Here is a 27,208-nt window from a genome sequence, read left to right on the forward strand (position 1 = left end):
GTAAGGTGGTGCCTGTTTTGGCTAGTTCATCAGCTTCGCTATTCCCAGGGAAATCAGACTGCCCTGGAACCCATTGCAGATCTGAAGTACCAACAAGTGAAGACCAACAAGTGAATCGTACCTCAGATTTCTGGAACAGTTTCAGATCTTTCAATAGAAATCAGGTTAAGCAAAAGTAAAACTCTGAAAAAACCCCCTTTAATATATATCTACTACGACTATGAGCAGGATTACTACTATTTATCTTGAAGTGTGATAATCTGGCAATAATTTCAGTTGCGCCTTACCTTCTCCTTTCACTTTCGAACACGAGTTTTGGGTTAGATTAACATTTAGTTTGAGTTTTATTTGCAGTTGACTTTTTCAGAAACTTATTGATATCAAGCTTTCTAAAATAAAAGCACGGCGTATCGCAAGAATATATATTTGCGAAGATCTCTGTCTTTGTAGCCAAGACTTTCGGCGAGGGAAGTGGCCGAAATTTGAAGTTACGCTTGTACTCCCTTTTAGCGACAAACTGTTTTTGCACAGCCGCTTCCTTGCGGCTTAACTGAAACTGTTTGCTGGCTGCAGATGCACGCGGAGCTGGTTGTTTAGAACTTCCAACATTGATTTTCATCCTCGGCTCCGCAATAATTGAGTTAAATCGAATATTTGCTACTTTCATCGGCATTACTTTTTGTGCATGTCTTGAGGTCGATGCTCTTCTAAGCTGCGGCTCTTCCAGGTCATCAAGATCAAACAGTTTTGCTTGCGTGAGCGTTGCTGCATCCAGCATCCAGTGAAGAAGACGTCGTCGTACACCGCCAGTTACAATTTTTGGAATGCTTTGTGAATGGCTGAGTTTCTTTTTGATCGACACGTAGGGAACGCGTTTGATAGCGGGTTGGATGACGGGTTGAATGGCGGCTTCCATTGCAATTTCGTAACGACCAACAGCAGGTTGAAAGCTTTGATGACGCGGTATATAGCTCATTCGTTTTTCTGGTACACAGGAATTTTGTAAAAATACATGTGGATTTGGTTTAGCTGCATTTGTTCGGAGATTGCTGATAGAGTAGGGGAAAGAAGTATAAGTAGGAGACCAATAATAGTTTGTTTGGGGGCTTAAAGATCAAAAAAAGATCTCTCTGGCAGACCTCTCTCTGTTTCTATGATCTTAGTAGACAAGAATACGTACTAATGTTGAGATGTTAAATCCCAATTTAGATTAAGACGGTTTAGTTGGGAGTCCTTTGCCAGATCGCTTTGCTTTTCGGCGAGATCGCTCTGTGAATTCCATTTTGTGCCGCGACCTTTCGGTGTCACTAAATTTTGTAAATATATATTTTATTTTAAAATACTATCGTATATTCTTTGTCACTCTCACTTGTCCGAAATTTGCCTTTGTAATGATTATGTCGATTCGTGAAGCGATCGCTATCACGCGGTATATTATAGAACTGCCAGTTTGTGACTTGTGCATTACCTAAGGACAACTTGTTCGTAGACGATCTATGCCAGTAAGCGCCGCCTAACCCGCGTCGTTTCTCAAATGGTATTTTGTCGGTTTCGTAGATATTCGGTGGTAAATGAAAATATTTGGTATCACTGTGGTCGCGCACCAGCTTGATGTGTCGCAAGTTTATGCAGGGTCTTGGGTTTTCTGCATATATTCCAATGCGTTTTTCATAAACGCTTCGCATTTTCGTATTCAGTCGCTTTTCTGGAAGTGAATTGATAAGATAGTGGTTTGTGGTTATATGTATGTAAAGTGTCGTTCATACCTTCTTCACACATTTTCTGGATGATTTCCTCAGTTCTTGTTCTGTATTCATAACTTTTCTTCGAGCTGACGCCTTTTGGCAATAAAATGGTTAATTTTGTATAAATTTGTAGGGTATAAGTTAGTGTTTACTTACGGGTGGCTAGGAACAGGGGTAGGGTCAGACGGTCCGTTAGAAAATTAATTTCATTACGCCTGCAGTATTGATGGTGCATTTTTCCAATGGTCTCGGAACGTCTATTGGTATATATGTATATATTATCTCGAAAAGTTTGTTTATATTCTATGAAAAGTAACTTGTGCCTCTGTCTCTCTATTTTATTTATATATCAAATATTATATTGCCTATTCCTATTCTATATAAATATTGTAACTCTTCGATTATAAAGCCTAGAAAAAAATATACATTTCTTTTATTGGTTATCTGTATAAAATTTATATTAAAATTAATTATTCAGTTAAAATGACGTTTTTAAGTGTATGCTACTTTCTTAATCAACTTTTGATGCAAGGGAAGTAGTTGCTCTCCCTTTAATGGAGTAAACAACAGCGCACCAGTCATTTCTTCTCAGCCAGCGGGTACTGACTCGAATACTTCAAGGCTGTAGTGTTCTCATCCATCCAACCAACATGACCTAATAAGCGTAGTCAATTTCCCCGTATATCTCATCGTTCCAATCCGCGGCCTTTTCAGACCTGTAAAGTTATGTCTTTGTTCGTCGAGAGAAGACTTTACTTTTCAGTTGCCTACTCAGTTCAAGGTAGATTTTAAAGCTGATATTGTTGCTGGTTTCAAGATAGACGAAGTTATCTACGACTTCAAAGTTGTGAAGGTCAACAGAGACGCGTGAGCCAAGCACCGAATGCGACGACTGTTTTTTTCTTGATGACAGGAGAAATAGTACTTCGTCTTGTTCTCATTCACAACCAGGTCTAAACGTTTCGCTTCCTTTTCCAGTCTGGAAAAGGCAGAACTAACGGTGCGCTTGTTGAGACCAATTATATCAATATCATCGGCATATCCCAGCAGCTGTAACTCTTTTAAAATATTCTCTATTTAGCTCTGCTTCTGCAATAGATTGAAGAAGTCATACTAGAGTCTCCCTGACGGAAAGCTGGCTTGGTATTGAATGGCTCGGAGAGGTCCCTCCCAATCAGTCTTTGAGTCAATTATTGAACTATCTTGTTAGGTAAGCGTTTTGGGGTTAGAAACCTTCTGAGCTCATTCGAACCTTTTTTTTAACCTCATGTTGGCAAGTTTCTCAAATATGCAACGTGCCTCTTTATGAATTCGTTAAGTATCCGAATCACAGAATTTTTCTTGTTGAGACTTGGAAACGTACCTAGTAACAGTAATATCAAAATGAGGACTCGGAACACACTGCTATTTCAACCGTTGTCCGGTCTTGTTTGTTGTCTATGAGGGTTTTCGATTGACAAGCTCTTTTAAGCTTCAGAGCAGTCGTCTCTGAATACTTCCCACCAAGTCTGGAGTTTAACTCAATTTATAAATCGGAGCAGGAGCTCTTACCGAGTTAATGCCACTAGAAAATGTAAGGAAAGGCATCGGAGATCCTTATTCATAGTTCATGACTACGTTTCATCGTCCATTACTAAGGTTGTTTTTGCTCAAGTGAAGAATATATGTGACCTGGTCTACGAAAAGGGGGCCAACGTGCGAAAACTAGTTTTCTGGGAAAAGCTGTTAAAAATAGTCGTCAGTTTCTCTTTATCTCATTAATTGTTCTCCTTTTTTTTGACACCTAAGCCCCCTTTTCGTAGACCAGGTCACATATGATCCCAGGCATTAGGATAATGGAAACGTAACTCAGACTTCTCTAGTTTTTCTAATGAAACTCTTGATAATATACAATTTTTGACGGTATTCTATGTCCTCAATCTACCTTTTTTCGACTTGAACTCTTTAATTCAGCAACAATAAATATTCGCCTATCCATAAAGCAGTTTACACTGTCTATAATTTTCGACTGTAAATACGCAAGCTCGCTGGCTCCATCCAAAAGAGCGCATCATGACTGCCTCGAAGCTTTTTTACTTTCCAACCAACCATAAGTTGGAGTTTCTCTGTATGAGTGTGCTTACAAATATTTATTTGCAGTTAATCGAAGATTTAGTGCAGGCAATGCAATTTTCAGTGGACGGGCGGCACGTTCAACATCTTCATCACGTTCATATGAGCTCGCTCGCATAGTCTTACTCTCTAATATAGTAAATTCTAAAAGTGGCTGAAATGTGCAAAATTGTTTCTTGCAGTTTATGGTTACGCTGGCTGGTTTATATATCATGGTTGGGTTAATAAATAAAATTACATATGTACATACAGAGTGGCGCACATAAAGTGTAATAATGGTGTATGAAATATGAACTCAGGCTGCTTTAGAAGACGTAACTGAGTGCAGGAATCATATTGGCAAATTTGTGTGTGTAATTGAATGAGATTATGTGTGGCTCAGCTTCATATAAGAGAGAAAGTTTTATGAGGTTTACATTTGGGATTTATGATAGCAACGGGGCAGCGAATAAAAGGTCTGACTGGGATCCAAATTATTTAGAGATCTGAAGAACTTTCCAGCAATGGCCAGTGTAGGCACCAAAGCCGGCAACTTCGAGACTGAAGTAATCATCTTCGTGAGTTAATTGTTCAATGGAAAGTGTATAGCAATTTCTTTACCGATTCCTAAATGCCTCTGGAGTTTTGAGAACATTGAAGAATGTTTCAAACCAAAATCGTTCAAGTATTTAGTTAACGTGGTATTATTCTTAAAATACCGGGAGTCTTTTCCAAAAGCTTGTGTACTCAATATGTTTCAACAAAGTTTCTCGGAAACTCAGCAGGCTCTAGAAGAAGGTCTAACACTAGATCCAATTTAAGACGAAAAAGGCGTCAAGTGTGCCCAATTTCACAAGTTCAACGAAAATAATTTACGTTCTCAGTATCCAGAACTCGTTCTAGGTATTCATTGAGAAAGTGAGGACTGTGAAACTACCGACATCAACAAAGGCTCTAGAGTTAGTTATTCTCGACCGCGGCTGCGTCTTATCCGACCAATAACTTTTTCGATATACAAATGAAGTATGAGGGCAGTGCCCCACGGCCATGATCTTGGTGGCCAACTTACGGGTCCATTTCTTGAGATGAATTGTTCCGACTCATGATGAATCGCGAGGTGTGGCTATTGGAACTAACATGGAAACATACTTGATCTTGTTAAATTGATTAAGCTGGTTACGCGACAGAGAAAAGCAGACCAAGGAGTAACTAAAAACATGATTTTCATTCCTCAGTAGAGGTAACTTGACCAAAGGTTTTGTTACGGCATAATCGGTTACCACGCGAGAGTATAGTGGGCTATATGTATGCGGCCGGCTGTAGACCAGCGCTTATTCGCCACCCTTCTGAATCAACCAACCAACCAAGAGCGGACTATTTAAAGTTTTGACAAATATATTTATTTGCATTTTCACAAAAATTTATTGACGCTACATAATATACACTTAAAAAGCCCTTCAGTTCTCATCTACCGTCTCTTGATCTGTGGTCGTCGCTGTTTTGAGAAATTCATGGATATCAATTGGTTTGTTATATAAAACCGGCGGCCTATATGCGACACCAGGCTTTAAGTCGGGTAGCAAATCCTTTTTCGTCACCAGCAATTTTGGCTCCGGTAGCGGTGGTAACTTGGCCGGTCCCTTACGTTCAAAAATCGGACGGATTTCTTCCTTTTGCTCTGTATACCACTCTAAAAAGCGCGATTTGATCTCCGTCAAAGGTCTGCGTGTTATAGGATGATCTTGCAGCTGACGTTCCGCGGGTAAAGATTCTTTAATCTGACGTGCCTGTGCGGCCGTGAGTATTGATGAGTGATAATCGACGTATGAGAAACGTTTGGCCGTACCACCGAAACCCAGTTTCTTGCCTTTACTCAAGGGTCGACGTATTATAGTCACCTTTACAATGCAATTGAAGCGTACCTTTTGCTCTTGATAGAGATTTATATATGGTGGGAAGTAGGATAAGCGTCTTCGGCGCGGCGCTAATATCATATTTATATATCTATAGTCGTGAAATTGTTGTGCAGCGCGTGGAGAAAACAAACGCTTTAACGACTTATCCAATTTCTTGGGCTGATGCAGTTTAGAACCCGGCAAGCGGAAGACATAAGTATGTCCGTGACCGATGACATGCGTGAAATCCGGTGCGCAGTACAAATGCGATTTGATCTTCTTGTATGGTATACGACGGAATTTCTTGCGTTTCTCGCGATCAATGATTAACGGCAGACCGGGTGTGAAGATTTTCTTGCCACAAGCGCAGTGTTTCGGGAAGCGCACCTCATACCGTCCCACCGCCGGTTCGAAGCTCAAGTGTCGACGTATTATGCCCGGCAGTTTTTCGGGTATGCAGGAGTTGCGTAGAAACAAGTGTGGATTATGCTTTGGCGGATGTATGGGCTTAGACCTGCAGTTGGGGATACCACAATTAGTCAATACATTTGACAATAACGGCTACATACATGTTATGTTGAATCGTATGCCTTTCTACGTTATATTGCGCCGGTGAAGGTTCTGTGGGCAAGCGTTTCACCAATACTGGATCGGTCACCATGCAACGTGTGCTGGCGGGTCGCTGGCGAGGATCTGTGTGGGGAAGGTGAACATTATATGTCTATTATCAAACTTTTATTGTACTCAAACTTGGTACACATGTGTAATTTCAATAATTGATTTATCTTCTGTTAAAACCGATCAGATCGTACTACTAGAACATATAGATCCCTTATAAAAGTTAACTCGAAAACCAGATTTTGTGCTATAACTCTTAAAATCATGCAGATGATATCATGAAATCAGGTCGTACGACTAGAACGTATAGATGTCATATAAAAGTTAATTCGAAAACCAGCTTTTTTGTTATAACTCTTAAAATCATACAGATAATATCATGAAATTGCGTGTAATATATATCTGCCCTAAATAGAATATGTATGGAAAAAATCATGAAAATCAGAAGTCGCTAAGATATGGCTGCCATACAACAGACTTTTCAAAAACGCGATTTTAATCTTTTATAGCTACACTTGAACCCCTAGAAACATGAAATTTTGTGAAAACTTTATCCTTCATAAGTAAATATTGAACAATAAAAATCAACAAGACAGGGTGACTATAGCGTATATCTGCCATACAAGCGGTTGTTCAAAAACGCTATTATATGTGATATTTGCTAAAAATAGGTAGCTAATTATACGAAATTTTGTCCCATATTTGTTTATAATCATTAGAAACTAGGTCGTGAATATTATTAAGATTACTTGATTATAACTCATAGCTCTCATACAACCGATTTTTCGAAAACGAGTTTTTTTGTAATAACTCCTAAAAATAGGTGCCTAACAATACGAAATTTGATAAAGTATTTAGTTATAACTACTAGAATTCGAGTAGCAAATTTTACTCAGATTAGATGATTATATATCATAGTGCCCATATAACCGATTTTTCGAAAACGAGATTTTCTAAAACAACTGCTTTGATTAAGTTAATACGAGTACACAATTTTGTGAAAAATTTACTCATTATAACTAGAAATAGTACAACGAAAATTGTTAAGATCGGCTGATTATAGCATATAGCAGTCATATGACCGATTGTTCAGTTATAAGCGTTTGGGTTGTATCTCTCCCAATTAAGCTGATAAGTACTCAGAATTTCGAGCAGTACTTATGTATCTATAGGCTATAAGCGAAGAAGAGGTATCAAAAGAAATTAGATACAGAAAACAGTTATTTGGAGAATCATGACTCTTGGTAACCTATAATAAAGTTACCAAAAAAGCTGATTAATCAGTTATGATTTTACAATAATAACCTAAATCTAATATGATTTCTGATCTAAATCTAATCTCATCTAATAAGAATGTATTATCACTTTCTGTTATTTCCATTAAGCCTCACACTTACTGCTCAAAAAAACTCCTTTATGCCTGTTGTGTGGCAAGTTGAACCGATCCGTTAATTTCGTTACATTATACAATTTCCACTTGTCTCTGGTCTTCTTTGGCGGTGTGTATTTATTATACTCCTGCAAATCAATTTTAAACTCTTTCCTCAACTTTCGCCAATATGCGCCACCCAAACCACGACGACTTGCAAACGGTTCCTTGGAGATATCATAAATATTGGGTGGCAGATGAAAGGTTTTGAGATTGTATGCATCACGTACGTCATCAACCAAGCGTCGACTCGAGCATGGTCCAGTGTTTTCAGGATAATCACCTAAGAGATGACGCGCATGCTCCTTCGAACGCGTTTCGATGCCCTTCTCTGTAAAGGCAAAATTTCAAATGAAGATCTAACATTTTTAGAATTTAGTATTAAGACTTGCCTGCAATGCAGTCCATTGTATAGAATTTATGTTTGGTCTTAATGTATTTGGATATAATGCGTTCATTCTTAAAGCTGTTGCCTGCAAAGTTGATTAAGGTTCAGTTAGACTCATGTAATTCGGGCTTAGCAGGCAGTGGAGTGAAGAGCAATGCCTCGGCTAGAACGGGTTTTGTTCTTTCATCGCTGCTTTGCACCTTTCTCCACTATGTGCTTAGCCTTATTTGTAGTTTCGCGTGCTCTCACGTGTGGCCAATAAAAGCGGTATGTTGAGGCGTTCCGAGAGAAAATTTATTTCACCACCTTCGCACTTTTTGACGGGCATTTTGCGGTTGCGAAATAAAAATTTTTGATTTTAAAGCAACCGAAGATATAAGTTTATTTTATATATTATCTGCTTGAAAATTGCTTTCAATAAAATTTTAAAGACATCAGTGAGAAATAGTTTGTATTTTTCTATATATATATGTATGGCAGAAACTTCAATTTCTTAGAAAATTCAAATTGAAAGAAAAAACTGACAATTATATCCAGTCTGCGAAACGTTTTTTTTTTGGGATTTTGAGTCGAAAAGCTAATGCTTTACATATGTATAAGTACATCATAATTCAAAACTATGTTGAGATGTTGAGTTGTTGGGTTGCTACCGACGAAGATCAAAAAGTTTTTAAAATAATTTTAGATGACCGGAATGTGAAGTTGTTCCAGATAACAGGCATTCTAAGGATATCAACTGAATGTGTTCTTCATATCATTCTGGAATATTTGGGTATGAGAAAGCTCTGTGCAATTTTTTTGGGATGCGCATGAAATAATTTTTATTGACTACCTTGAAAAAGGAAAGACCATCAAGAGCGACTATTACATAGCGTTCTTAAACCGTTTGAAGGAAAAAAGAAGTGCTGTTTCACCAAGATAATGCACCGTCCCACAAGTCAATGAAAACAATGGAAAAAATCCATGAATTGGACTTCGAATTCCGGATTTGACACCCAGCTAGTATTTCCTGTACTCAGTTCTCAAAAGAATGCTCGCTGGGAGGAAAATTTCGACAAAACTGAAGCCTATTGTGACGGCAAAGCTGGAATCTGACACCGGAGATTTCGGAAATCTTAACGTCATCTTGCACATATTGCCCCTGGACATCGTCGGAAGGTGAATGGCTGCGAATGTTGCCATTAAACTCAGTGAGTCTGGGTTTCTAAAATTATACGTATCTGAATACTCTGAAATCCTCACTCACTTTGACTTCATATCGTATCACTTGTCAAGGAGTCGTCCGACCGAACTCTGGCGGTTACTTCTCGTGGGAAGAAGCCGTTAGAGGAGAAAGGCAGCGAGCTTCTTCATGGATGGGTCAAAGGTTGTGGAGAAAGTTTTAGACTTCCTGGCTGTTGCAGTGTCTTCCAGGGCGAGGTTGCAGCCATTAAGGTAGCAGTAGCATCCACTCAGATAGCAGAGCGGCTTTCAGGGCTGGTCAAAGAGTGCCTAACCTCGCTAGCAATAGCATCGAGTGTCTTTCTGATAAGACCGGTATGGGCGCCAGGTTACAGCGGAATCGCAGGAAACTGTAAAGCTGATAAGCTAGCAAGAAAAGACACCTTAGAATCATCGCTATCGGTAGAATGGGAGCGGGTCGGTGCTGCCGTATCCTCTTGTGTTCTACTACTAGCTAGCTGGGCTTCGCGGAAGCTTGGCCAGCGCTGGGCCAGCGTCGGTACATGCGCTGTCGCATAAGCCTTTTGGCCCTAGATCGATGGCAAGATATCTAGTGATCTGTTGCCCTCAGTAAAGCTAGTCTCTCCCTAATTTGTATTGGGGTCCACGCAGTAAGGCTGGGAATTTTACCAGACGCCATCTTCAGAAGCTGTTTGGAAACAACTCAACACTTTCTTCTTGACTATAGCGTCTGAGAGGTCAAGACTTAAACACTTGGGAGCGCACAGCTTCAGACATCCCAACGAGCTGGCAGGAATGGAGCTTCGTAAAATGACCATTGACTTCTTTTCTTTTCGAAAGATTTCTTCAAATCAAGATACCCATTAACCCCTCCTGGTTTGTCTTCATAAGTAATACTTTTGTTGATTTTATCAACACATTGAAACGTATGAATGATGATCACGAATCTCGCCAGACCGAATCAGCTCTCTGATACAACAAAAATGGCGTCAAACTTATTAGCAAAACACTGTTAAAAAATTCTCTCAAGCTTTCCAGCAGCACTTTCAAATTTTTACCTCCTTTCTCTTACATATTCGTACTGCTTTAAAACCCCCCTTTCTGATTTAAAGTTTGTGCGCTTTCTCTTTTGAAGCAGCACGCTAAAGAATCCGGTATGATGTGCGCACTTCCTGTTTGCTTTGGTAAGCATTTCATAACTTTTTATCTTCACACAATTAGTGTAATAAAAATTCACATATCATTTTATTCGTTGTAATTCTTTTTATGTGTCTAACACGGTTAATAAACATTTCGCGTTTTTATTGCCAAACTCACTACGCTCTTTATGCTTATCTTCCTTAAAGGATGTTAAGCACGGAAAGGATGTGCATTTGTGAGTGTATTTATGGATGTATGTTTGCGTAGGTGAATGCGAGAACGGCTGCGCATGAATGGGGATTAAGTTGATGTAGATGTCGGTGAATATTTAAATTAGAAAATGGGTTTGTAGATGAAGATTGCTTAGCTCGACTTGCACTTGGTTATATCCTTTTTTCTGTGTATGTGTGTAGAATGGAATTTAGAGTCTTATTTGAAGACGTTTTTCTTAGATAGTGTTCATGAGGTTCTAACCCAACTAAGGACCATTGTTAATATTTTGAATAGTTAACCAAACCTAGAAGAGACGTAATCAGCTTTTTCACGAATGTGACGAAGCTTTGGTGGAAAGTTGTCTAATGTCCTGAGCTCTCAATCAAATCTTGATTCAGAACGCCTGTAGAAGTTCGTAGAAACAAAAGTGACAGCCAACGAAGTAGCAAAAGATGTACTTCTCGAAAGATCGGCTTCTTTTAAGAAAGTATATGGACATCCATTACGATAGCAGAACTGCTATACATACCTTGAGCTCGCTGAGAGTGAGTCTAGAGCTAGTCAAGTAGTGCATAACCTCACTAGCAGAAGCATCAAGCTACTTCTATATTAAACTTATCTGGGTGCCTGTCCACACCAGAATCGTTGTAAATTCTTAAGACGATGAGCTTGCAAGAAAAGGCACTCTTAATTCCATCAAGATAGGAACGAGCAGGGACTCCCCTGTCTTCGTGCATTCGAACATTGAATATATGGCCGTGCGCGAGCTCGGCAAGCGTTGGTCAGCAGCCAGCATTTGTGGAGTTACGAAAGCCTTCTGGCCCAGAGTGGAACGTAAAAGGTCCTTGGAGTTACTAGCAACGTTCACAAGTCCGAAGTGGAGACTGTTCTATTGAAACTCAAGCGGTAAGGATAAATATTTTGGAGGACGCAGTCCACTGTCCAGCTTTGGACAGACTAAGGTTTCAGCGTTTCTATTGCCATACTTTCTACGAACCCGGTCAATTGGCAAAAATTTATATTAGCCGCCTAAATAAATTTGTGGCCGATATGCGACGGTCTTTTTGATGCATATCTCGGAGTTCTGGGCATCACAACGGACAGTCGTCAATAGCTGTCCAATGATTATTCGTGATCTCACGATAAATAAGCATATTTACAATAAAGACCAAAAGAGTGTAGACTCGAGCATGAACATGGCAAATAAAAGAGCAATAATTTTCTTCAAGTCAAATTAAAAATTTGCTTCTAATTAATTTTTCTTAAAAGGAATGCATTTTTGGTTTCTTTGTTGAGTATCGAGCTTGGGGAGCGAATTCTGAAACTATGGGGTCTTTCGTATTCTTTGGAGAGCCATCTGCATCCGAATACTATATCTTTTTGATAATATATTATGATACTGATACGCTATCTTATCGAGAATTGATAGAATCTGCCGGAACATGACTTCTTACATTGGCTAGTGGTCTGGATAATAACTACATCTGCTGAGAAGGTCAGGCAATACCATTCTTTAGCATCACAAGCTTTCCTCTTCTTGGCGGGAAATATAAAAGGAATACTTCATCATATTGTAAATGCTCTTTGAAAAATGACTTACCTCCACTTGTTGTCTCTTTGTCTCCAGTTGCTCAGCAAGCATACATTTAGTATATAACTCTCGTGTAATTTCCGAGTAAATTACTACATTTTGTGCGAAATTAATTCGAGTGTTAAAGCAAATGGCAAAATTATTGAATTTTAATGAAAGCAGATGTAAAAAAAATCCAATAAAATGGAGCAAACGTCCATAGGTACAGCGAAAATAGAAGAAAACTCAGCACATTTACTCACAAACATTTATTTGAAAATCTCAGCAGCGCCGCCAGTCAAAAAGGGGTGGGAGGAACAATGACATCGAATGCATTGGTGCAGAATTGCAAAACTCAATTGGCTGGAAGTGGTGATGTGGTACAAAGCATTTTGTTTGACTCACACCTACGGGAAGCTCATAAATTACAGATTCGAAAACCATTCGTTACGGCGCTCTTCGATTTCTTGCTGCGGTCAGGGTTTTAATGTTTTTCAGTTTCTTTTTTCTGTTACTTTCTAATTTCTCATTTTAATCGTCCTTGCATTATTGATGAAGTTGTGATTTTTGAATTAAACATTTGGCATAACTTGTAGTACTATGATAACGTTGTCGCAATTCCATGCCCCAGGCGGAGATCTCATACACGTGCTGCTCAGCGGGTTGGAAAACGAGTAGGAAGGAGTATGTGTTATGATTTGCTGGGAAACTTTCACTGACCTTTCGATGGAAACTTTTGTGTTAGACAAGTATTGAATTCACAAGTGGAAGGGAAAGACGGAATGGAAGGTACCAAACTACAACGCAGCCACTAAAGAGATGAAATGTGGAGCAAACTAAGGGTATACAATAAAAGTATATTTTCCATCAAGCAGTTTATATGACAAAGTTTAACCGGTCTTATTAGACCACAGAGAACAGGGTAAAACTACTACAAGCTATTGATTCCAAAAATATAAATAATATCCATCAGCCTGGCTATATTTTAGTGAGTCGCGAACGAAATTTTCAAAAGAGCACGGAAGACTTGTAAAACTCCAAAAGTGCCGGGTCGGGCCAATACACATATTCTCAAGTGGGGAGATCTAAGTTAGGTTAAGAGGTCGACCTTATTACAGATCTCACTTGAACAGCGCTGAACAGAGGGCTGGTGCATTGTTACCTAAAACTCCTACATAATAGATCATAAGATCCTTACAAATCGACAAAGCGCGTTGGGCCTATCACGAATTTGTTGAGACGGCTAATATGAGTTTCTACTATGTCTCCTTGCTTGCCGAAGGTTATGATGTTTCAACCTCAGCCTTGCAAAGGCAGGACAATGTAGGAGAAAGTGTCTGGGTGGTTTCATCTCTGAGATCTTGTCACCTAAACTCCTTCCTGAAATTTTCTAAGTTCTTAGTTTTCTAAAAGATCTCTTTATTGCCGTGTCAAAAACTTTACACTGTATTCAGCTCCTCATGAAGAATACCATATTCTAGCTGTTTCGCAGATTTCCTGAAGGTATGTTTTTAATGTGGTCACTTCCAGACCTCAGTTCGGCCATTATCATCGGTTGGTAAGTTCACAACGGATGGTAAAACTTTTCGATTTCTAAGATGGCATCTTAAATCGGTATTACACAGGTATATATAGAAAGCCATCATATTGGTCTTTGGTGTAATTCTATTTTCAATCTTTTTAGCAGGCATCCTCGTTTTGTTCTACGATACTGAATTTTACAAAAACAAAAAAAACCTGTTAAGATGATAATCCACTTCTATTTGACATTGCAGCTAAATTTCCCTTTCGTGAACACCACTACAATAGCCTAGAAAGATATCGTCCTAGTTTGGAGTACCTCCACTAGGAGCTAGGTGTGTTCCGAGCTTTCGTCTAAAAAAGAAAGCAGTCGGTATCAGCAGGTATTGACACTAGTCGGAGCATATGTTAAAGAAATGCGGAGGCCTAGACGGTAGATCCTGTGGGTGCAAGCCAGGCATCATCAGGTGGCTGTATACCATGATCATAAGGTCTATTGTCACTTATGACATTGTCTTTCTAGGTGTCGTCGAGTGATCAAACAGGCAGCGAAGCATATCATGCTACTCATGGCAGAAGAGGGATATGGTAGAGGCAGGATAATTCCTTCAACAAATGAAGACCTTAGGGGAATACTTGTATACACCACTGGCCCTTCTTACAAGAGACGGCGTTACGAAGAGGTTAAACTTCACAAAGACATTTAAAGTTACTCTCGGCAGTAAGGCGGAGTGGAGTGATTCCACACTCGACCTACTACTGAGGGGTAGCACTATACAGTGATACACTGGCAACTCGAAAACATCGTAAGGCATTGGAGCAGGCATCGCTGGACCGCATGCCAAGCTATTCGTACTAATAGGATGTTTTCCGAGCATCTTCCAAGTCTTTGCGATAAGTTAGTGTGCAGGAATTAATCTCAGTCGCAACTTTCGTCAAGCAGCACTAAGCACGATCTCAGCCTATGAGGTCAAATCGCTATCAGTGGAAGAGTGTATAAGAAGGCTGAAGCGCCTATCAGTTTGCAACCGTTTACATCTGATCTGAGTGCCGGGGCATAAAGGAGTAGTCTTCAATGTGCTGGCCGACGAACTAGCCCGCTCTGGGATAGCTTCCAGGTTTATTAGCTAGAACTGTACATTGCGGATTGTCCCCCACCTCAAATGAGTTACTCCGCTGGGAGGAGAGAGTGGGGAGAAAAAAGCACTGGCAGCAGAAAACAGGAATGCCCCGCGGCAAGCTGTTGTAGGTTACAACCTAGCAAGGATAGGAGATATGATCAACCTCGTCTAAGACAAATTCCGTCTCCTTGTCGCGCTCTATACTGGGAAACAACTGCCGGTTTTGTGACATGGAACCGGAAATTACTAAGCAATTTTCGAAGCAGGTTGAAGACTCTTGGAGCCATCTACGTGGATTACCTCCATCGCTCCCAGCAAGCTCCTGGATATTGATATTTCTGCGTGCTGAGAAGTACTTTCTTCACAGTTTCAACTACTTTGTATGCTTAGAGGACTATCTTTGATCCCATACGTGATGCCTAGCTCGTAGTAATCTCGAGCTTCCATCAAAGTGATAAATATTTTGCGGAGGTCAAGATCAACTGTAATATTTAGCACCCAGGAAGCATGAAAATGATTGTCTACTCCAATTTTTGCAAATTTAAGGGAAAAATACTCGAATTTAGTCTCTCAGTCACACATCAAATGACTCGAAATGCTTGCATTTGTGTCGAAATGCAGCAAGATAACCTACACGTATGCAGTTTCAAAAGTGTGCCCTGCTCATTACTAAGCCAACTCACTGCAGTGGCAAATTAATGGACCAAGGTTAAACCGAAACGAGGTAAATTTATTATCAAAACGAAACCGACTGCAGGGTAATTGCCACGTAACCGACTCCATTGAACCTTTCAGCCACAAAACAAATAGACAAAATTACAAAAACAAAAAAAAACAACATTTGTAAATAGATTCAGTTGGCTTTCGTAGTAGCAATGGCAGCTATGCACTGGATATGTGTGTGTATCGGTGCCTGCATTTGTCACTCATTTGCATCGAGCAATGTATTAGCGCCCACCATCCCCATGCGCCAATGCGAACGCGGTGTGAGCAAGCAAGGCTTCATTAAAGTAAATTGTAGCCTGATGTCGAATTCGTTAAGCTCGCGCTCGAGCGCAAACAACAGCTATAACTGCATGTGGGTGTATGTGTGTGAGTGTTGCATTTGCACTGTTCCACCTGGCACTTTGGCATTGCACGGCGCGACGCGGCGCGGCGTTAGTGCGCGTTGCACGTGGCATGTTGGCAGTCGCTGGCGACAAATTCGCCGACATTCCGAATTTAACAAACGAATGCATCGCTGGCAGCAGCACCGCTGTTGTTGCTGTTGTTGGTGCAAAGCGCGCGCCCGCACCCGCGCATGTTCGTGCAACTCGCGGCGCATGCATTTGCAATTGCCACCAAAGTAGCGCAATTTGCGTGCGGGTATTTGCGATATTAGTGCGAACAAGTTGGTGCAAAAAACGCGCCCGCGCGCACACTCAAACACACACAGGTGAACACGTGAACACACTGACGCGCAACCCTCCCACCGCAGTTGCCGCGTTGGCGCGGCGTACGTGTCGCCAGCAAAGGTCGCGTCGCTATCATTTTACCACACCGCCCGAGAGTCAGTGTGGTGTTTGCTTTTGTTGCAAATATTTGTTGTATTGTTCCGACTGTTGGTGACGCGCAAAGTCGTTGTTATTGCTGCTGGGGGGCAGCATTTAAATGCCGTTGTCGCTTTGTTGCAAGCGCTTGTCGCGGCTTAGCTCGCGTTTCGCTTTTCTCCACAACACTTCTGCCTTGTTGTTTTTGTCCTTCCGAACTTATTTGCCATTCTATTGTTTATTACTAGCGAGTCTTTGAAATGACGCGGCGTGTGGTATTCGCACATTATTCTCTTGTTGCACGTTGCATGTTCGGTATTAGCGCGTGTTGCATATCAAATTGCGTGGGTGTTGAATATTGTATGCGAAATTTTCGCTTGCGCCTGCAATGCGTCGCTGCTGCTGTGATACTCATTTTGAATATCAATTGTTCATTTTGGTCTTGGTTATGGAGCTGCGCGCTGGAAGTAACGCCGCTTTTTACTGCAGCATTCTTCTTCGTTGCGAAATATGACTTAATTCCGTAATGCAGCAGTGCGAGTGACCTTCAGCACCCGGCCGTAGTTCTTACCGTGGTTAGGACTCAGCCAACCGCCGCATCTACTCTTATTGATGACTGTGTGGCTCTGAGGAATGACTCTGTTAACTATTAGTTATTAAGCTATGGCTTTGAGTGGATCATCTTTTACCTCCATTCTCATATTCAAAAATTTAGCCATCTTGTTGAATTTTTTATAGTAGGAGGAAGCATCGAAAGCCGGAATGTGGAACTTTAATCCGCTAAACCCAAACTACTCCCAACTCATGACTCACCCACGGAACCACCAGATAAGGTACTACTTCGTGGGAGTGACAAGACGTTTTACGTCTCCTCTATAGCACGGACGGACTGACGCCTATTCTGCTGTAACTGTCTTAATTTTGTCGTGATGGAAGTTGCCGCTTCGCGAACAGCTTTCCACTTCTCAGAGGACTGACACAAAAGTGCAGTCAAATTTTCCACCATTAAACTACCACCTAGTACTGTTAACTTATCTCTTACTTGTATGCTTAGAAACCGAGAACAGTGGAAAAACCCGTGTTCAGATTCCTCTATTGACTCCATACACATCGGACAATACGTACTGACATCATTTTGAAATTTGTATAGATGGCCTCTGAACCCCTCATGCCCGCTTAATATTTGGGTCCGGTGGATATTCAGGTCTTCATGTTGTCTAGTTATCCACGTATGGATGTCAGGTACCGTCCCACCGTCACAGGGTGGGTCTAAGGACCTACATGAATTAGTGTTCTTTTTTTGTTGACTCTGAAAAACCTAAGGTTTTGTTAGCATAGCCATGACACTACCGAATGCAAGGCAGTATGAATGGATCTGCCTTTACTGTAAAAATGTTGAGCACTTATTAGCCCGTTTTCTTGGTATTCGACGCCTAATGTAAAGGTCCATGAGTCTCAATGACACTAGATTTCCGTTTCTTGGAATTCTACCCCTAATGTAGAGGTCCATAATTCTCAATAGCATTTTCAACGAAACGAGTAGAAACTGATAAGCCTTTTAAGCCTTAGCGGTGACATGAGAGCTTTTACTTGCTTTTGGGACGTATACGACTCTAATCTGCCACCAAGCTGGAAGAAATGTAACTTGTAATGTAAATCTGACGAAGTTCGCTTAGAACTAAATGATACATTTGTTGCAAGCTTAAGCTTTGCAGTTATAACACCGACGGATCCTGAAGGATTAAATGATTTAAGAAAATTTATGGCTCTGCTTGCAGCTCTAGATCAGTTTAGCGGATCTGCCACTAATTCCCTTTTTAGGAAGAAATGTAACTTGTAATGTAAAATCGGTCTACAAAGAGATTTAACTTGAAAAATAGTGGAATAGACGATTTTTTTTTTTTTTCGAACCTTTTTTGGATTTATTTTTATTTACTATCTCTGGTAGGCTTTACGACGAAAACTTTTATACTGTGCAGTTTAGATTGCTCAATATATTTTCACTCCCAACAGGACACCAGGTTCGCATGCACCTGGAATTTCCGGTCCCTTAATTGGGAAGGTTCCGCTTGTAGTCTTCGTTAGAGTAAAGACTGACATCACCGCCGTTCAAGAAATGCGATGGACGGGACTAGGACTGAGGCGGGTAGGTCCTTGTGGAATTTACTACGTGATAAGAGAGAGACTCCGTCGCCGAGTACTGACATTCACCCTAGCGTCTAGCCACAATTCGCATCAAGACAAAATTCATCAATAGGAAGAACAGAAGGACGATGTGACCAAAGTTGTCATCTTAAATGATGAAGGTATCTTTAGTATAACGGTCGGTAAATTTAGCCTCCATTATGAAACATCCCCAAATGGGTTGAGGCTGATCGACTTTGCGGGAAGCAAAATATAGTTATCTGTAATACTAGATTCCAGCATAAAAAATTCATCATGCTACCTGATTGTCCCCTGATCGCAAAGCCAGCAACCAGAAGACACCTCTCCAGTGTTATAGACGTGCGTATGTTTCCAGATCCTAACGTTGACTCGGACCACTATCTTGTTGCAGCCAAGATACGCAACCGCCACGGTGCAGCAAAATACATTAAAATTACTAATCGTTCTAAGCTCCCTATAAAGTTTTGTCCAGGTCTTCTTTAGTATTTCCGGTTCTAGTTATATAAATAATGTAAAACTGTACTGTTGAGCTTCTCTCTCTCTCTTGTGTTTTTCTCCGTTTATTAACTAATTTATTAGCCTCATATAGAAATAAATTAAAATTTTATATAACCTAACTTTTTAGATAATTTCCAAAAAGAGTGTCGAAAGTGCATAACTAGTTTAAATGTATTTTTATTGTATTAAATACCAGATCATTTTAAATATGAATATTGAAAAAAAATACATGTGGCAGCACTCAAAACCAAATTTTCATTCATAGAACGCCTCTCTATTAATACGCTCTCTGCTCTCAGCATGCACAGCTGCAGCTGAAAAGAGCACGGCAAGCTATGGTACGATAGAACGATTTTATACATACATATATACGTATTCTATATATGTTTGTATGTATTATATTTACTTAATTAAACTGAGATATAAATGAGCTACATTTACATACAAATACTACTGATTAAATATTTCACTCATCAGATAAATTTCGACAACATAAATGAGTTGTTTTAATTACAAAAGTCAATAGTATAAAAGTAGATAGAGATTCCGTTCCCTCTTATATACATATAGTATGTATGTATGTATGTATGTATACTCAATTATCTATCTACGACTCTGCTATTTTCGTGCCATTGTAAGCCACCCTAGAAAACCGTGCTGTCTGCTGTCAAATGATAGAACAATGAAACCAAGAAAGAGAGATACAGAGCGAGCCGTTGGTTTCATATTAAATGTCATAGTCAAAATGCCCTGTAGAAATTTTTAAATGTATTTCGTGTATGTTGAACAGTTTAGTAGTTAGAAATATGAGATAAATTTCTATACAGTGTGACACAAAAGACAAAAAAGTACCCAGAACATTGTAAATAAAACGCAAAATATTGAATTATTCATGAATATTTATTTTGTTGTCTTTAAAGTTAAATCCAGATGTAATACACTTATGCCAACGATTTCTCCAGTCCTCGAAACACTTTTCATAAGCACTTTTTGAGATAGCCTTCAGCTCCTTCAGCAAATTTTGTTTGTTTTATCTCTTCGATCGACTGAAAACGAGTACCACGGAGCGGCAATTTAAGTCTGTGGAACAAGAAGGAGTCACACTGAGCTAAATCTGGTGAACACGGTGGTTGATCGATGGTATTCATTGCGTTTTTGGCTTTAAATTTGGTCACAATCGTACTCTTCTTGAAAAAAATTCAGCTTTATCGGGATGAGTCGAGCACAAACGCGTTTCATGCTCAAAATATCCACCAACATTATACGAACGGATTCGCCAGGTATGTCGAGCTCTTATGCCATCTCTCTAACACTTGTCTGACGATTTTAAAGCAACATATCTTTCGCTTTTTTCATATTTTCATCAGTTGAAGAGTTCGAAAGTCGTTTAGAAATAGACATGTCTTCAACGATCTGTTGAACGTTTTTGAAGGCTTTGTACCGCTTGTAAGCTTGTGTTTTTGAATCATCGTAACCTTTCCAACATTCGCAACCATTCCGATTTCAAACAAACTGGGTAATAGAGGAGAAGTAACAAGATACAAGTTCCCACCTACCTTTCATAATATGTCATTGCGGAAGTATTGCAAAATTTTCAATTTTAAATTTATAAACTTTTGTTTTTGCCTACATTAAGCCTCAGCACGGATTAAAAAAACATTTCGTGTAAATATTGCTCAAATTCAGTGCATTTCGTTTCCTACAGGGTATGCATGAACTTGCAGAATAGCAGCAGACCTTTCTAGGTACCCGTATTAAGTACTTCACTGCGGCTTAAAATACATATTGCTGAGAAGATGTGACGGCATACCACGTAAAGAATGATGTGTGAAAGCGAAAACGAGGAAAAATATTACAAAAGAATTGACGTTTGCTCTGTGCAATGCCATGACAGAACCTTGTTTATGTTTTTTCTCTCGCCTAATTTTACACATTCACATTGGCGAAGAGATGGAAATATTTTCGCGAAAAATACACACATGCATACATACGTACATACTCACATGCCTTTTACAACCATGATGATACATAAATAAAATTTTTTCGTAATATATTTTATAATTTTTAATTAACCCTTATATTTTGCAATGATAATTGTCATAAATTAAATATAGTAAAATAAAAGTTAAATAAATGAGCGTATGAATAACGGTGCATGCCAAAAGTAGAACTCAGCGAATAAGCCGCTTACTCCAAACAGCGCTTTTTACAAGCTTTCGCCAACTTTTAAGTGAAGTTTACGTGCTTCTTTGTAGTCTTCCAACTTGAATGCCATTTTCGGAGAATCAAAATATTATATTTTTTTGTCTTTATTCATACTTATTCAGTCGAACTTTGCAAGCGGACATGAATTGTAATATACGCCTACTAATACCCAGGAATACATACATTTCCGTTTTGTATGAGAAATGTCAAGAATTATCATATATATTGCTACTTTAACTACTTTAGACCGCGCCGTCGGGGCTTTGGAATTCCGACAGGGCATGTATGGGATTCTGTACCTTCTTCTGCGAACCCTTACGCACTTTGGCGCGCACTTCCTCCGGCTTCTCGGGACGCACCAACGGTTTCTTTTCCGGTGCTTTCATCTTCCAAACAACAATGGGCGATGTAACGGTGCCTTGACGCGTGTACTTCGTGGAGGCGACGTACGAATACTTAACGGTGAGCACAACAGCATTCATCAGATTCTTGGCTGCCTGTATCAGTGATGTAGCGCTGTCTAAACCGGATACAATCAGTTCGCCACTGATATTCTGTACGTCGGCCTTAACCTTCGATGTGATTTGTATTTGATGACAGTAGAGCGCTATGCGTTGTAGATATGCGAGTAAATCTTTTTTGGTGCTACTCTCCGGGCACTGTTCGGCGATTTCGCGTGTTAGTTTGTCGAGCTTCGTGCCAGCTTCGGAGATTTTCTTGGCGGCGTTGATGACATCCATGGTGGTTTTTAAGGGACCACGACCGCGCGTGAAATCTGTCATTTCCATCATAATCATGCACATATGTTTGGCCAGGAAAATGATATCATTGCCAGCATCATCCCACTTGGCCACCTCGGAGTCGAAGGTGAGTTTCTCGCGTCGGAAAAGTTCTACTTGTTGGGCAATCTTTTGTTTATCTTCCTCCGTCATTTTGCGCATAGCTTCACGTGCTGTGCAAATACCGCTAATCTCGGGATACTCATCCACCGTTGGGCCACCATCTTGTGCGCTCGATTTGCTGCGCGTCTCGGACATTGTGTTCTCAGCCGGTTCGAATTCTGTGTCCGTATCTAGTTCATCCGAATTGCGATTCATCAGCACTGCGCGTCGTATCTCGCGCACGCCATCGTAAACCAGACGCGATGCGTCGATAAAATCATTCTCATCAACGTCGCGACTGCAATTGTTGATCAACGCATCGACAGCGGTATCAACTCGTTGCGCAAAATTGGCCATTACTTGCTCTTTGAGCACGCGCACAGCATCCATGACGCGTTTGGTGTAAACGCATGGCTCATAGTTGTCCATTTCCGCCTCGACCACATCACAAATACGCGCCGAGCGGCCCTGTATGGCGCCAGCTGTGGTGCGTAACTCTTGTGGCGCGCCCATTTGCAGCGACATGACGCACTTGTTGACGTCCTCCAGTATGTGATTTTCGGAGACCGCCAGAAAATCGTCGATTGTTGTGATATCATCCACCGCCTCGGTTAGTATGCGCACCTGCGCCTCCCATGCCTGTCGGTAGGCGGCCATATTCTCTTGTGCCACTTTCGAGTTCGGACGCACGCATAAAATCGATGCCGCGTTGATGACCTGTGGGCAGAGACTCTCGATTTGCGATGCTGCGAAGCGTACCATTTTTACGCCATCCTCATTATTCGACATGCTGCACACAAGATTAGCCACCTCCACCAATTTTTCGGCATGTCTGGTAAATATGTCCGCCTTCTCACGTAGTTTCACCTCATTGCCCGTCTTGGCGCACTCAATTAGATCGATGAGTGGCGTAGATGTCTCCAGAAATGAATCGGAAACATGATCAACAACCGCCTTGCGCAGCTGTCGTCGTAGATCGCGTGTTTTACGGCACATCTGATCGATGGCTCTATCCAGTCCGGGTGTATGATCCTTCTGTCCAATATTCGACATATACTCGGAGAGTAGATCTTGCAGCGCTTGTCGCACGGCATTACATTCGGCAACTATGCGCTCGCGTCGCTCATCGCGTGTACAATCTGCGTCAGCCATCAAAGCTGCCGCGCTGATGATGCTTTCCAAACGCTCCTCCAGCAATTGACGCGAATGTTCTTCGCTATAGGTCAAAGTGTCCATGATGATGCCCTCATCAAAGTCGTCCAAGGCTGCTGCCAACTCACCAGCGCCACTATAAATCTCGGTTGGTTGCGAAGACTTGCCTTGCGCCACATCACTGATCGTATTCACTGCCGCACACACTTCTTTCAATATGAAATCACGATTTAACTTTGCCAAATCCAATTCCGGATGACGCACATACACTTTGGAAGCCGTGAACAGCATAGTTGAGTGCTTCTTCAGCATAGCGCGTGCCGCTGCTAAGTCGTCGCGCAATTGTGGATCTTTTAACTCCTGCTGGCGCTTAGCGGCCTGTTTAATCAACTCACCGGCATTCTCACCAAACTGTTCGATATTATTCAATAGCTCATCCTGACTGCAGGCATTCTTCAGCTTGTTCAGATCATCTTCGACGACGTGCAGAGACTTCAGCAACAAGTGCACATCGACCATATCCGCCAATATAAGCAAACGGGTGACGGCCGAGAGTAGATTACGTGCCGCCCTCACCATGTTGCCACGTTTTAGCGATGAACAGGGATCAGCCGCGAATTCCCGTGCCGCCATACTCATAGCATCACCAGTTTTACGCACCTCCTCCACGGCAGCCAACATCTCCTGTGTTATGTCTGGATTTTCATAAGCGATTTGTTCACCTTTGATGACGAAATTTTCGGTTGCCTTCTCAATGGATGCCACCAGTGCGCTGGCACGTTTCGATTTGCCTTTCTTCTTCTTACTTGGCTCTGTTGTATTCACCAAGGTGGTCACCTGCAGCACTAGCGGCTCCAATGTTTTCTCCACCGTCATAGTGCGGATTTCCAGATTCTTCAAATCCCATTTAGTAGCTATCTGCCCAAAGTCTGATACAACGCCCATCATGGTAATCGAAGGCGATAGAATGTGTAAAAGACACACACCAAAAAAGAAATATGTATAAACAAAATATCTAGGTTGGTTACACTTCCAAGCAAAAAAAATCTACGTGCACGTAAATATTTAGCGACTACACCGAAATCAATTCGCGTCCGTTGTTCGTTTATTACTCCCGGCCAGTTGTTGGACGAACTCTCTCCATGCGTTAAAAGATTGTGTATCTGCACTTTGCTGCGGTTGGCGTTTGAGCGCTCGCTCAGTTGCTCTCTCAATACAATGAGCTGTCAATGTTGGGCTGTGGAGACACATTAGGGTGGTTAGGAGAGACGATAAAACTATGTTTATGAGAATTATGTGTAGATTTTGAAAGCTATCATATATATAAAGGACAAAAATGATTGGAATTATAGGAAAAATATTTATGAAGATTTGTATTAATTTTTTTTCTTCAAAAACCAAATATATCTTCTATATTTCAGAATATTTTCTACTACAAAATACTTGAAATAAATTTTTAGCTACCACAAAAACTTCTTTAGCTCAAATTCCACAACAAATACCGGGTTTTACATGCTTTAAACCGCCGAGAGAAGCTTAAAGAGATTCATTCAATATTGAAAAAAGCTAGAGTCACTCTAAACTTAAGCCGCTTGGTACATAAAACGACTGTTACAAACCTAATAATCAAATATGAGGCTCAGTTTTAAACCGCATGTTCATATCATACTTGAAGACCAAGTTTTTATGAAAAATATTAGAGATCTACTGGCTTAAAATTCATTCTAAACACAAATTTACATTTTTGTTTGCTTCTCTCAAAGAAAGATCTTCTGAAATAAAATTTGAATTGAAATAAAATGCTACACACCCTAATGTTTATATGTATTATGCACACGAAACATGCTACGACGGCATTTGGGCAACTCAGAATGCATTTAACGATTTTTCACGGACACTCAGTGGGGAGAGAGTCCAATTTCAATTATACTAGTTCAGTCATTGAAACGACAAATTGAATGAATTATGCAGAATTGCTGATTGACTGTTCTGCAGATGGGTTTCCTGAAGAATTGTGTACATACATTTTTAAGCATACATAGATATACAAAAGTATATCTCTACATACAGACATATGTGTTTCTATGAAAAACATTGCCTTATCTGGCTCTGCCTGAGCAGCTCCGGCAGCAGGTAGCAAAGAGAGCGATCAATATTGTCTGCTAGTTTGGGCAAATGTGTGTTTGTGTGTAGGTAAGTGACTGAGTGAAGTGGAATGCATTTAAATATATACCCAACACGTATTTTAAAAAGTTAGTTAAGACTACTTTTTAGCAGAAAACACATGTTAGGGAACGTTATTTGCTGTTATCATTGTTTCCTTAAGCCATTCTATTCTTTTTAAAATATTGACTTCGACGTAAAAATGTCACGAATGATTTCCAACGAAACTCGCAGGTATCTCAAATGAGTTTTTCGTATACTTGGCACGGTTTCTGGTTTTTCTTTCGTAAAGAAGATACTGTTTCTCAGTTTGTTATGACTTCAATACCCACATTTTGAAACTTAACATACAATCTGTTTAGATAAACATGCAGATAAGATTCAAAATGTTAGTCTCAACAGTTGTGTAGGGTATTTCACACGATTTATTTCAACCGCACATGGTAAAGTGCTGAAGTAGCCTATGCTGAGCGCGCTCTGCTTGCTTGTGTGAGTCAGTGCTCTGCAACGGCAGTAGCTGTCACTGCAAACCTGTTTTCTCTCAAAGCGTTGCGCTCTGCAAAGTCAACCCTCATTGTGTTGCATAGCTAGAAGGTATTCACGAAGCATTGTATACTGAAATTATAAAAATTGCATTATGTTAAAATTAACAAGAAATATTTCTCATCATATAATTGAAGAATCTTATAACATCGCGCTCATAACTGAAGTTGTTGTATAGTTGCATGAATACCCTTTGTATCTACACCGTATTTGGAGCGCACGGAGTTTCATAAATGTAGATACAAATCGACAAGAGCGTTTTGGGCATGTCTTGATGTAGATATGTATGTATGTATGTTGACTTGTGTATACGAATACTCAAATACTACGAAATGTATATAACAGCAATAAAAACTGGAGTTTCAGCTGTTTTGCAGCTATGACTCATGTTTCAACTGAAGACGGTGTTGCCACACTTATTCTTTTTTACAGTAAAATAATTATTTTTAGTTAATGATCGCTGGATATACAAAGATTTAGGCAAACGTTCATAGTGAAATAGTAAGAGTTGTACTTAAGCTCGGTGGAAATTTGAAATTTCCGCCATAGAGAACAGCATTCATCTACATATATGTATTTTTAAAATTACTACATTTACTAATTTATTAATTTGTTAAATGAAAATAGAAAGTACGTTAAATAATTTGAGCTGAGTTTAAAAAACTGATCCCAGTGGTAAAGCTTCAATGAGATCATCTTTCTTGGATTCCACTTATGATCGTCTGGGATTCGATTTGTGACATCTTCAATATCTGAGGCCTACGATCCGCCAGACCTTGAGGTCATCTTTCTTGGATTTTATTTTTGGACATCTTCAATATTTGCTGGCCCCCGATCCTCCCAGACCTTGAGGTTATCTTCAATTTCAGGATTCCATTTGTGACATCTTTCAATACCTAAGGCCTTGGATCCGTCACACCTTGAGATCGTCTTTCTTGCTTTCGATTTTTGGACCTCTTCAATATCAGAGGCCTGCGATCCGTCAAAACTTTCTTTACATCCAAACATGTAGTTTCAATGGGGTTAAGGTCGTGTGATGGAGCAGCTCATGACATGAGCTCAACACTTTTAAAACGAAATCAATATTCCTCTGATTTATTGATAAGTTTCGGAATTTTCTCTTGTTGAAGTCACCTGCTTACAACCGGAACATTCAGA

At 40.3% G+C, this 27,208-nt stretch overlaps 3 protein-coding genes across 3 annotated transcripts; all 3 read right to left on the bottom strand.

Moving 5' to 3' along the window:
* Positions 1–325: 325 nt before the first annotated feature.
* On the bottom strand, positions 326–2,094 carry LOC126755864 (uncharacterized). The gene is made up of 5 exons (XM_050468581.1): positions 1,902–2,094; positions 1,767–1,838; positions 1,370–1,705; positions 1,181–1,307; positions 326–1,049 (listed from the first exon to the last, which is right to left on the bottom strand). Exons 1-5 carry the CDS (start codon positions 1,978–1,980, stop codon positions 326–328), a joined length of 1,338 nt encoding a protein of 445 aa, XP_050324538.1. The 5' UTR covers positions 1,981–2,094.
* A 3,176-nt stretch (positions 2,095–5,270) lies between these two features.
* Positions 5,271–8,619, bottom strand: LOC126757184 (uncharacterized). The gene is made up of 5 exons (XM_050470881.1): positions 8,416–8,619; positions 8,171–8,251; positions 7,747–8,109; positions 6,301–6,424; positions 5,271–6,245 (listed from the first exon to the last, which is right to left on the bottom strand). Exons 1-5 carry the CDS (start codon positions 8,492–8,494, stop codon positions 5,294–5,296), a joined length of 1,599 nt encoding a protein of 532 aa, XP_050326838.1. The 5' UTR covers positions 8,495–8,619; the 3' UTR covers positions 5,271–5,293.
* Positions 8,620–21,144: 12,525 nt separating this feature from the next.
* Positions 21,145–24,464, bottom strand: LOC126757164 (catenin alpha). Its single transcript, XM_050470852.1, has one exon. The coding sequence runs from the start codon at positions 24,290–24,292 to the stop codon at positions 21,554–21,556; it is 2,739 nt and encodes a 912-aa protein (XP_050326809.1). The 5' UTR covers positions 24,293–24,464; the 3' UTR covers positions 21,145–21,553.
* Positions 24,465–27,208: the final 2,744 nt, after the last annotated feature.

This window comes from Bactrocera neohumeralis, chromosome 4 (genome assembly GCF_024586455.1).
Source record: "Bactrocera neohumeralis isolate Rockhampton chromosome 4, APGP_CSIRO_Bneo_wtdbg2-racon-allhic-juicebox.fasta_v2, whole genome shotgun sequence".
In the NCBI taxonomy this organism is placed as follows: domain Eukaryota; kingdom Metazoa; phylum Arthropoda; class Insecta; order Diptera; family Tephritidae; genus Bactrocera; species Bactrocera neohumeralis.